Below are 12,721 nucleotides of genomic sequence, written 5' to 3'. Positions count from 1 at the left end.
TAATTATCTCCTTTATTTCACACAATAAACACATTAAGTAGATATTATTAGTATTCTTATTTTACAGCTAAGGAAACAGAGATGAGTAAGGGTGAATAATCTGCCCAATGTAAGAAAAGGGAGAGAGAAACCTACAAATCCAAATAATATGACTCCTTGCACTTACCCCTCACTCTATTATTTCCTTAGTAAGTAAAGTAAATGTGAACTCAGTCATCCAGTGTGTCCTGAGCACCTATAAGGTGCCAGGCACTACAAAACCTCTGCTCTTATGTCATTATCAAAATGATAAGAATTTACATCACTCAGCCTTACATTTTCATTCCTGAGATTAAATAATCTACATTAAGTTTACCTTCTTTTGTCTCCAAGCATTCCATTTACGAGGTTGAGAAAAATCCTGCAATCCTAATTTTTTTAAAAAGAGAGATTTTTAAAAAGCATAGTAATTTTCAAAAACTATTGTTAATTTGTTCTTTTTATACTACTTACTGTTTCAAATTCAGAGTCTTTAATTCCTTTAAATGCATTAGCAATAAAATCCATTGAAAACCACCGACATGCCAGTTCTCGTCTTTGTTTTTCTGTTGTCATTCTACATAAAGCCTCTACGATACCTACTTGTAAGTCATAATCTTGAAAAAAAAGTTAATGTATTATTTGAAATTGTGAAAATTCAGTTTATAAAAGTCGATATATTTTATGAGGTATTAGAACCAACAAGATAAAGAAAATATTAGTGTAATTTACTTATCTTTTGCCATCTTCTTCATATGAATTAGAACTAGCTCATCATTATAGGAATGAATACAGCCCAAATACAAAACAAATTTACTAACAGGAGTGATAAAAAAAATTTAAAAGGATATTTAAAAGAAACTCCTAAATATTCCAAGACTCTGCCATTCCATTATTATTAGAGTTGTGTACTGTAAAATAACTCATACAATAGCATATAAATCATAGAATTATTGTTTTCCTTTTGTGTAACATGATGTTTAAAGTTATTCCAAGTACTTTAAGCCAGTGGTTTTAGTCTATAGGTAAATCACTATATCAAAATTTTCTCATATGAAACTTAGGAAAGAAAATTTGAGTTCTTTTAATAAACACATTGTTTAAAAATAAATCTATAGCCCTGGCCTGTTTGGCTCAGCAGTTGAGCGTCGGTCTGCGGACCAGAGAGTCCGGGGTTCGGTTCCTGCTAGGGGCATGTACCACACACACAAAAAATAATAACTAACTAACTAAATAAATAAATCTATAGCCCTGGCCAGTTTGGCTCAGCGGTTAGAGCGTTGGCCTGTGGACCAGAGAGTCCTGGGTTCAGTTCCCGCTAAGGGCACATGCTTTGGTTGCGGTTTGTCCCTGGCCCTGGTTGGGGTCATGTGGGTAGCAGCCACTCGATGTGTCTCTCTCACATTGATGTTTCTCTCTCTCTCTCCGCCCCCCTCTATCTGAAGATAAATGCAAAATACATAAATAAATCTATAAATCCCAAGAATATTTAACTTCCTAACTTCATAAAATACAATTTGAGAAATTTCTTAGCAAAAGTAATTCAGATCTATTAGAAAATCAAGTTATTATTCATAAATTTACTATGTAGGCACAAATTATATTTAAAAATTCCTACTGTCATTCTTAACCATTATTTCAGTCCCACAAATATTTATCATTTAATTACTTACTAAAGTAATTAAAATTGCTTGACTATATACTGTGTATAATTCCCTCACATAATCTCACTACATTTACAATGGTAATATATTTTTACTAAAAAGATACTTTCTATTAAATGTGTAATAATTCAAATATAAACATTTTGAAAAAACTTACCTCCAGCATCTAAAATCCTTTCTCCCATACTATTCCTATGAATCAAAATAACAGATTATATACTAGTATCAATTAAACAGAAAGCCCATATGTTGGGGGGGGAGGGTCACTAAAATTTACAATTGGCTAGTATCATATACTTTTGCAGAAATTATATCCATAAATTATATTAGAAACCTACAACAGTTTTATCAGTTTAAATTATTAATGCAATTCACAGTTGCCTTATTGCCTTATAAAACATCCTTTAAATTCTTGATTTGAACCACTAATTAAATCAATATAGTACAAATTATTACATGAGAATTAACATTTCTTGGTTAATGAGTATTTTCCTGGCATCTTGAGGCATTTTGTCAAGCATAGCATTCATTTTTTTTAGAGTCTACAAAAGAAAAGAAGAGATAATCTATTAATATTTTATATTCAGTAAAACATTAAGAATTTAGAAAAATATTCTAATACATAAACTTAAAAGCCTATCTTTTTCTTAATCATCTCATTTTATGCAGGGAATGGAGAAAGGCAGAGGAAAGACAATAAAGCATAAAACAGTAAATACAAAAAAACCCCATAAAACACAGAATATAAAAAAATAAATATACCATGATTTCTGTACAGTTATACTCTTTGCAATATGACATGTTTACTATTACTTTAAGAATTAGGAAGGCAAAAATATTACCTTATTAATATTTAGTCTTATGGCTATACAAATGTACACACATCTATACACTATAACACTTTATTTTTAGCATTTAACTACTCAAGAACTCCTAATATTTACATGATATAATTTATTTTCACATGAGCTATATGTATACATAAACAGACATGCTTATAAATTTTTGATAAATATTTAAGTAACATATTCATTATGTCAGGCAATGAATTGTTAAGACAATAAATATATACTACATGATAAGTAATTTAGTGCCAAGGTAAAATTATTCAATTTAATAAATTGGTACCAAATTTCCATCACTTTCTCATCTTTAGGTTTCAAAAGAAAATCTAACAAATGACTTTACCTCCTGCTGAATACAAATATTCACTCTTGAGTCAATAACCAGGGCACAAATTCGAGGTACGAAACTTTCCACTACTTGCTTTTTACCTGAATAAAAGTGTTAAGTTATTGATATATGAGTATTTTAAATTCTTTTAAATGGCAATCTTTATTTATATGAGTTAATGTAAAGGAAGTACTACTTCATTTTAGAAGAAGGTCCACTTGACTGCCCTGGGCCTCAGAAAGCATAAAATTTAATCCTGGTTCTGCTACTAACTAGCTATGTAGCTTTGACAAAACAAACAAACAAAAAACCATCAATAGATGTGACTGATCTTAATTCTGGCAAAGGAATCCAAATCCAGCTTCTCCTTTCAGGCACCAAAGGCACTTTTTTTGGATGAAATAAATATAATTCAAAAGTGTAAACTTCTATATTGAGATTTTTAGAAAACTGGCCTCATTAATAGTAATACTCAAAAATTCTATAATAGCCATCAATACCCCTCAAGCTCATGAAGATCTAAATATCTTTAGCTGTTTCTAAAAGCCAATCCTATTCTCAAAAGACTAAGTATATTTAAATAAATTTTCCACATGCTATTTTATAATGCAAATTTAAAAATAATTTTAAATAATAGCAATACTATAACAACCTTCCAAAGTGACCATATTGAAAAAAATAATCACTCAATTAAAAGAAAAGATATAATAATTTACTTTAAAAAAAAACCTGTTGGATCACTATAATCACTGGCAGTTTAAGAGTGTTTTCTCTCCTAAAAATGTAAGAATTTAGACTAGATTGTTATGCTAATTGCAAAGAAATCATTGAAAAAAAAGCAGCATTAAACTACTATTGAAATAAACAGTAATTACTCTTTTGTTTTTTAAGTAGTACTTGGGTATATTTTAGAGAAAATTGTTTAGAAAGGCTATTTCAAAGTGGTTTTTGGGCAAACAACTGAATGAATTCAAGAGTGAGCCATGAGTGTATCTGAGATCGGTCTACTGTCGAGGAGATGGCACGTGCTGACACAGAGCAAAGCAATAGCAAAGAGAGCAGTGATCAAGGGGACAGTCTCCAGATGAGATCAGAGCGTTTGGGTCTTGAAGACGTAGCAATGATTTTGAAATCTGACAACCACGTTTTGCTGATGATCAATGGCCTAAAATTTTATATCTATGTAATTCTCAACTATCATATATGATATCTTTTGTGTAGTAGTTCAACTAAAAGTACATATGGTTTTTCAAAGACATTTTCAAAAAATGTTTTAAAAAATGAGGAATGCCCTGGCCAGTTTGGCTCAGCGGGTAGAGCGTCGGCCTGCGGTCCGGAGAGACCCGGGTTCGGTTCCTGCTAAGGGCACGTACTTCGGTTGCAGTTTGGTTGTGCGGGTGGCAGCCACTCGATGTGTCCCTTCGTGTCGATGTTTCTCTCTCTCTCTCCCTCTCCTTTCCTCTCCCTCCCTCCCACTCTATCTGGACAAAAAATGGAAAAATATCCTCGGGTGAGGATAAAAAAAATAAAAAATAAATAAAATAAAATAAAAAATGAGGAATAAATTAAAACTCTTCTGCAAAATATAAACATTTTGAGGGGTGTCTACATAAAATGCAAGTCTATTAGTTTTCCCATCTTTTTTTTTTTTTTAATCCTCACCCAAGGACATTTTTCCATTTTTTGTCCAGATAGAGTGGGAGAAAGAGAGAAAGAGACATCAAAGTGAAAGGGACACATGGAGTGGTTGCCACCCACACGACCCCAACCAAGGCCGGGGACAAACTGCAACCGAGGTACATGCCCTTAGCAGGAACCGAACCCAGGTCTCTCTGGACTGCAGGCCGACATTCCAACCGCTGAGCCAAACCGGCCAGGGCTATTTTCCCATCTTAATAGGGAAATCTCCTTTACTCATAGCTAACAAAACAGCAATTGATCTTTAACCATTTGGCTTTGAAGGCAGCAAATAGCAGCTGTTCCTTTATGTATAAATAATTGACCAGCCTCAATTACCAATCCTAGGTAATTCTTCCTCAAGCAACACAGATAATCACTTGAACTGATTGCTTGCCACCAGACACCTGCTAGCCATAAGTGAAAGGAAGAGTTCTCAGTGACTGAAAATTTTGTTCCATTAGCTCAAGGGTTAGCAAACTATGGCCCCAAATTCAACCCACTGCCCATTTCTGTAAGGCTGTATTATTCATCAGCAAGTACTCTGTGGAAATATTTGAGTCTATCATGTTTTATTGAACCAGCATTGTCAAGGTGAATTTCATTCACTCTCATGAACTTGGCCATCATCAGTTACCAGTGAATGACTTTGGTAAATAGCTTGTGCTGCAGAGTTGATAATGTTTCTTAATGAATTCAACCCAAAATTACAAGGCAAAACTGTGCCATACTTATACTTCAGTAAAGTCATTTCAATGTAACTAAAGTTATCTGCATTATGAGTAAAACCAAACTGCTTTCTGTACTTCCTGGGCTGTCAAAGGTTAAAACAGGAATTGACATCTCCATCCCTACTTCTTACACAGGTAAGAATCCCCTATAAAGGGGATATATTTATTTCATGTTCCAACTACAGGTCCAGCAGCATTTTTGGACATTGATATAATTGCAAGAGAAAATTTCCATATGTTAAAATCTAACTGTGCATTTGAGGAGCTTCCACTTAACCTTCAATTGAAAGTGATTAATCTGCAATGCAATGACATTCTAAAAGGCAAATATTAAGACAAGAACCTAATATAATTCTATAAATGCGTTCCAAGTGATGAATATGCTTAATTAAAAATCATTATCTGTGTGAAAAGACATTTTCTAACACAATACACATAAAATCTCATGACAGATAAGCATTAACAAATTAATATTTGTAATCAATTTTGACAACAGCAAAAACTTTGAACCTAAATAAGTGAAATATCCCATCAAAAAAGAGCACTATTCTCCACATTAGTATACCTGTATTACTAAAACATTGTACTCAATAATTATATTTTGAATTGCATCAATCAAACATCTGTGGAAATCTGTTTTCTTTCTTGTTATATAAGTATCTACATATTACCCTCAATTTTTTTTTCTTGGCCCACAAAACCTAAAATATTTACTCTCTGGCTTTTTACAGAAAAGTCTGTTGATCCCTGAATTAGATAATGAATTCGTAATACAGTATTAGGAAAATGCTATGAGAATTGCAAAATTATACTAAAAATCTAACTGCAAATTACTGTTCCATAAAAATAAAATGTTTATTATACCTTCATCACTGATGCCATATATGACCTGAAAAGTAAGTGAATAATATTTATAATTTACTATCTTACATTATAAACCATTAAAAATAGTATTAAAATAACAGGTTACATTTGAACTCACCACATTAGTACTTATTATTTAATTACATTATTCAGGATAAATGTTTTATACAGTCGGAACAGGTTAATCCAACCAAGTCACAAACCAATCTTTTAGTGACTTTTAGGCTCTTAAGGCATATAGAAGACAAATGTTTTTAAATAAACACATGCTTTATAACATTGGTTAATTAATGTGACTTTACCATCAAAAGATCAAATAAGTCTTCTATCATATTTATAACAGCTTCATCTTTTGAATTTCCTCGACTCAAAATTATCTCCTTGGATTTTTCAAACCAGGTAACCATGTAAAGAAAAATGTATATACTAGTTACTTAAAATTCAATTTTGAGAATGTACTTATTTATCTTTGTATAAATAGGAAACCTAGGAATAAAGAAATTAAAAAAAAAAAAAAATCCCGGTATTGTATCAAAATAAATGTATGCTTTCAAACATTGTCATTAACTCACTGCATTTTCCCACTGTTTAGATGGGAATAGATAAAGTTAATCCTAATTCTACATAGAAGGCCTTTATATCCCCCTTCAAATTTCTAGTTCGGGTACATTCATATAATGGATGAAAATAAATCATCACAAGTTAGTCTTTTGGCACTGCTACTATTTGAAAATTCTTGGTATTCTTTACTTTTAATAAATTCAGGTATCTGAATGTAAACTACATCTTAGACACACTGTTCTTGGCACTGGGTATCCAGCAATGAACAAAACAAAAATCAGTATCCTAGCCCGCCAGTGTGGCTCAGTGGATTGAGCGTCGTTTCATGGACTGAGAGGCCCCGGTTCGATTCCCCAGTCAGGGCATATGCCCAGGTTACGGGCTCAATACCCAGTAGGGGGCATGCAGGAGGCAGCCGATTGATGTCTCTCTCTCACATAGATGTTTTTCTCTCTACCTTCCTCTCTAAAAAATCAATGAAAACATTTTAAAAAAGTCAATATCCTGTAATTCTAACATGGCAGATGGACAATAAATATAAAAATTAATAAAGTTAGCCCTGGCCGGTTTGGCTCAGCGGTTAGAGCGTCGGCCTGCGGTCCTGAGAGACCCGGGTTCGGTTCCCGCTAAGGGCGCGTACCTCAGTTGCAGTTTGTCCCCGGCCCTGGTCGGTTGTGCGGGTGGCAGCCACTCGATGTGTCCCTTTCACATCGATGTTTCTCTCTCTCTCTCTCTGTTCCTCTCTCTCCCTCCCACTCTACCTGAACAAAAAATGGAAAAATTTCCTCCGGTGAGGATGGAAAAAAAAAAAAATTAATAAAGTTAGATAGTGATTAAGATGAGCAAAAGAGAAAATAAACCAAGTAAAGTCCCTAGGGAGAATTGTGACCTTAAGTTCACATGATTATCAAGGAGCCTGTGCATAGTTTCCTTGTGATCTTTATCTTTGTAATATACTTCAGGTTATAAAAATATTTAACTCAAATTTTTTTTTTTATCCTCATCCGAGGACATTTTTCCAAGTTTTGTTCAGATATAGTGGGAAGGAGAGAGAGAGAGAGAAACATCGACGTGAAAGGGACACATCGAGTGGTTGCCACCCGCACAACCCAACCAAAGCCGGGGACAAACTGCAACCGAGGTACATGCCCTTAGCGGGAACCGAACCCCGGTCTCTCTGGACCGCAGGCCGATGCTCTAACCGCTGAGCCAAACAGGCCAGGGCTAACTCAAAGTTTTATACAAAGTCTCCAAATTTATTTTTTCAACAGTTTGAACCATTTATTTTATTAGAAAGCACACCTTTAATCATATTTCCCTCTCATGAATGTTACATATTCTATACTTATCTTTTGCACTAGTCCTTGTTTTATCAAAGTTAGAAGTCCAACTTGCCCCAAAATACTGATATTTTTGCCACATCTTCCAAAGGAAATCAAAATGATTGAAACATTTTGGATATCCTTTTTATTAAGTTCCTGAAATGAAAAGTATACATTTAAACATCTGTTAACACAAAAGAGTATGGAATGGCATTGAGCTAAAAGCTTGATAATCCTCACAAATAAATCCTGAAAGTCAGCCATGATTATAATCTTCAAGGGCAAAGGACAAAATATGGTTTTTTAAAAAAGCAACTTAAAGCCAGTAAGTAACAAACTCAGTACAAAAATGCAGATCTGGCCCTGGCCAGGTGGCTCAGTTGGTTGGAGCATCATCCTGTACACCAAAAGGTTGTAGGTTCAATTCCTGGTCATGGCACATTTGTAGGTTGCAGGTTAGATCCCCAGTCGGGATACATTTGGGAGGCAACCAATTGATGTTTCTCTCTTTTTCTCACTCTCTTTCTTCTCTCTAAAATCAATAAAAACATATCTTTGGGTGAGGGTTTAAAAAAATGAAGATCTGTGTAAATTCAAGAAACGTTAGACTATGATACAAAGTTACCTTCCATTCTAAAAAGCTCCATGTATCTAACAGATACAAGAAATATTTACTTAATCTTTTAGTCAAAGCAAATCTCAAGTACTGGAAGGGACGGTCAGTAATCACATTTTCTCACATATAAACCTCCCTTGCATATGGTAAATCAAGTCCAGGGGTTTGGATATATATATTTCTTTATATTTACAAACACTAGGCATTGTCTATATAACATGAAGAATATGCTGATAGATTTTTAAAAAAATAGATCAAGTTTTTTAAACTTCCAACAGGTACACTATTTCTCCTCAATGGTAACTCTGTAAACACAGGTCTTTGAATACTTTATTTAGAAAATGGTCCAATATGTTATTTGGAGCTTGTCAAATTAAAAAAAAAGTAAGTAGTAAAATAAGCATTTGTTTATATAATTGTAAGCAAACTTGCCAAAGCCTTTTTATCCATCTCTTCCAATGGAATGCTTCTTCCTGGAAAGTAGATTGCTATCTAATAATTTTAACAATCAATGACCAAAAATATTTACCCTGCATATAAGGTCATCCAACTTGTGGAAAAACTGTTTGCTGCATTTAATCTTCACATCTTCACTAATATCAATTTGTAAAAGTGTTTTCAAAGGTTTGAAATCATTTTTTCTTAAAGCATCATCAATGCATTTTTCCAACTGCTAGAGAAATATAGTTAATGGAACAGATATTGAATCAAAACCAAAATTAGTAACCTTATGCAATCTAGTAATTTGAGAATTGTTTCCACATGAAAATTTTCAGAAGGGCTTACACAATATGAATTCACACTTATTTTTTAAAAAAACTTTCCACTCTTAAAATTGGAGTAAAGTAGTTAGATTAAGTTTCTTTGATAAGATTCTATGTAGGAAAAATATATTTTGCTAATTTTCTATTTTATGTCTTAAATTGGAAAGTCATCATTATGTTGAATTCAACAAAAGCCTGTTAATAAAAGGAGTAAAATAAACTTTATAGTAAATAATCTGTAATACCATAGATAAAAGTTTAACGTATCTATCAAATTCTTAATGAGATTTAAATGTTAAAATATGCATAAAAACAGGTAAAAGCACTATTTAGAAACTATACCACCCAACCTGACTTAAGCAGTACACACACAACACACATGTAATTTATTATATTACATATTTATAGTCATGTGCCACATGATGAGGTTTGGGTCAACAACAGACCACATATATGATGGTGGTCCCACAATATTATAATGAACCTGAACTGTTCCCATTGCCTAGTGACATCGTAACCTCTTATCACAACACATTACTCACATCTATGGCAATGCTGGTGTAAACGAACCTACTGCACTGCCAGTCATATAAAAGTATAGTACGTACAATTACATACAGCACGCAGTACTTGATAATGATAATAAACAGTTTTGTTACTGGTTTATGTACCACACTAGACTTTGTATCACTTCGGAGCGCACGCTCCCTACTTGTAGACGTCTGCTGTAGAACAGTTGCCATCAGGCCTGCAGCAGCCTCATACATCTCATGTTTACTGCCTCTCTTGACTGCATCATTTTCTCTTGCGTTTGATTTCCTCTCATGTTGTTTAATAAGTTCAGTGTAGCCTAAGTGCGCAGTGTTTACGAAGTCCGCCTGAGTGCAGTGATGTCCTGGCCTTCCCCTTCACTCACCACTCACTCACACAGAGCAACTTCCAGTCCTGCAAGCTCCCTTCATAGCCAGTGCCTTACAGAGCTGTACCATTTTCTATCTTATACCATATTTTGACTATACCTTCTCTATGTTTAGATACACACACAAATACTTACCATTGTGTTATAATTGCCCACAATATTCAGTACAGTAACATGCTACACAGGTTTGTGGCCCAGGAGCAATAAGCTATACACCATGTGGTCTAGGCTAGACCATCTAGGTTTGTGTAAGTGCACTGTGATGTTTGCATGACAGAATTGCCTAATGACACATTTCTCAGAAAGCATCCCCATCATTAAGCAGCGTATGACTGTATAATCTTTACAAAACCTGCCATCCCCAGTATTAATGTAAACATCATTAATAAGTACTTTTCATACTACAATCTGATCACCAGAATTGGGGGTGAATTGCATAGAAGTTAAATAGCTAAAACTTACTCTTTACCTAAATGAAGTATCTTACAATTTTAAACCTTGATATGATAATGTCCAGGCATAAGTTTTATACATGAATCAATGCATGATTTCTTTCAATGTATAAAATATATAGAGAGACAGATGTATACACCACACACACACACACACACACACACACACACACACACTAATTAGCATCTATACTTCAAATGTTTTAAATACAGCTTTGAAAACAAATCTATTGAAAAAAAATGAAAGGATAACATTTTAATTTAAATTAGTCTCCTCTTAAAAATATAGCACTTAATACCTATAAATGAACAAAAAGTGATCTCAGGAACTAAAATAAAGTATTTGCTTCTGGTCGTGGACCACATACCTGGAGATCTGGTCTTATTGGCATTTTGACTAAATTTTCAAATGGCAGGTCAGAACAAACACCTATAAAAGAAAACATACACTTGCTGTATCTTACAATCTGTTCCACATATTTACAATTTAAAATCTTAATACACATAAATAAGCATTGCTGCTTATACCAAAGGCAATAAATATTGTTTCTTTAAGTTCCTCACTATTTATGAAATTATTCATTTTAATTTGGCCAAAGAAGTTTCTGTAGAAAAGCCTGAAGATCATTTATTCAAATTTTCTCTTTAAATAAATTACTTAAAATGCCAAAAGCCCTGCTAAAAGGTGACAAAACTAGTGCAAGAAGACAAACCGGGATCTCCCTCATCCAAAAGTCCTGCTATATTTGTTTCTACTTTGGGGAAAAATAAGAAAAATAATCTTGAATTAATGTCTGAAAGACTTGTAATAAAACAGTTAAGCCCTGGCCGATTTGACCCAGCGGTTGGAGCGTTGGCCTATGGTCTGGAGAGACCCGGGTTCGGTTCCTGCTAAGGGCACGTACCTCGGTTGCAGTTTGTCCCCGGCCCTGGTTGGGTCGTGTGGGTGGCAACCACTCGATGTGTCCCTTTCACATCAATGTTTCTCTCTCTCTCTTTCTCCCTCCCACTCTATCTAAAAACAAAATATCAAAAAGTGTCCTTGGGTGAGGATTAAAAAAAAAAAAAAAAACCAGTTAAGAAGGAAGAATATGTGAGTATATTACCAAAGAACAAGATATATGAGAATACACAAAAATTCAATAAAAGGAGTAAGGAAAAGATAACCTAAGCCCATTTTCTCTTCAAAGGTGAATGGAAACAGCAAACAGTAGGGTTACATTAAGCACCATCTACCATCTTAACAAAAGTATCTAAAATGTCCAAATTCAATTGGGAGGTTAGCTCTATAAAGGAAAAGAAATACTACAATCTTTCCTAGATAGCACTAGAACAGTTTAAAAACAATCTACAATTAACAAAAAATCCAATACAGAGGCAATTAATTCATTAATTCAAGAGTAATAGAGGACTTGTACCCATAAGACAACAAGAAACATTAGTCTACTTTCTTGCAGATATGCCAGTAGAGAGATTGAAGTGCCCATGAGGAAATACATATACGGCATAGAAAAAGGGTGAGTAAGAAAATCTCTTGCATTTCCAAAGATTGACTCTAGGGGACAAAATCCTGATCCCCAAAGAAACATTTGCTCCACGTGTATAAAGAACCAGGTCTAAAATGTTTTTGCAGCATTGTTTTGAGAGGCAATGATTCAAAAACACCTAGATGGGATTTGGGAATGAGAGGGAGGGTAAGAAATAAATAAAATGTGATATATGGTCATTTTGTGAACATAATAGTTAAATAAAGTGGTCCAGAATTTTAGATATTTGTAGTCAAGTTTAAGTGGTTAAAACTACGCTGCCAAATGATACGTACAGTGAAAAAAAACTTTGTGATATTTATATGTCTAGCTGTAAGCATGTATATATACATATTTAAGTGTGCGCATGTATAGATAGACATACATTCACTTATACGACTCAGGACAGTTGGAATGCTTATGAGGCTCATTGG

The 12,721-nt window shown here is 33.9% G+C and overlaps 1 protein-coding gene across 1 annotated transcript in view; it reads right to left on the bottom strand.

Annotated features, from left to right (window-relative positions):
- Positions 1 to 11,153, bottom strand: part of SYCP2 (synaptonemal complex protein 2) — a 56,300-nt gene extending 45,147 nt beyond the window's left edge. Inside the window, exons 1-10 of the mRNA XM_036244645.1 lie at positions 11,130 to 11,153; positions 9,156 to 9,299; positions 8,038 to 8,166; positions 6,430 to 6,534; positions 6,128 to 6,152; positions 2,871 to 2,956; positions 2,139 to 2,224; positions 1,840 to 1,874; positions 493 to 635; positions 356 to 408 (exon numbers count right to left, since the gene is read on the bottom strand). Of these exons, the coding sequence (XP_036100538.1) occupies positions 356 to 408; positions 493 to 635; positions 1,840 to 1,874; positions 2,139 to 2,224; positions 2,871 to 2,956; positions 6,128 to 6,152; positions 6,430 to 6,534; positions 8,038 to 8,166; positions 9,156 to 9,299; positions 11,130 to 11,153 (830 nt within the window). The remainder of the gene's footprint in view (positions 1 to 355; positions 409 to 492; positions 636 to 1,839; positions 1,875 to 2,138; positions 2,225 to 2,870; positions 2,957 to 6,127; positions 6,153 to 6,429; positions 6,535 to 8,037; positions 8,167 to 9,155; positions 9,300 to 11,129) is intronic.
- Between the last annotated feature and the right edge of the window lie 1,568 nt (positions 11,154 to 12,721).

This window comes from Molossus molossus, unplaced genomic scaffold (genome assembly GCF_014108415.1).
Source record: "Molossus molossus isolate mMolMol1 unplaced genomic scaffold, mMolMol1.p scaffold_m16_p_6, whole genome shotgun sequence".
In the NCBI taxonomy this organism is placed as follows: Eukaryota; Metazoa; Chordata; class Mammalia; order Chiroptera; family Molossidae; genus Molossus; species Molossus molossus.
The sequence above is the reverse complement of the archived record's forward strand: the minus strand, read 5'-3'. Positions and strand labels throughout refer to the sequence as shown.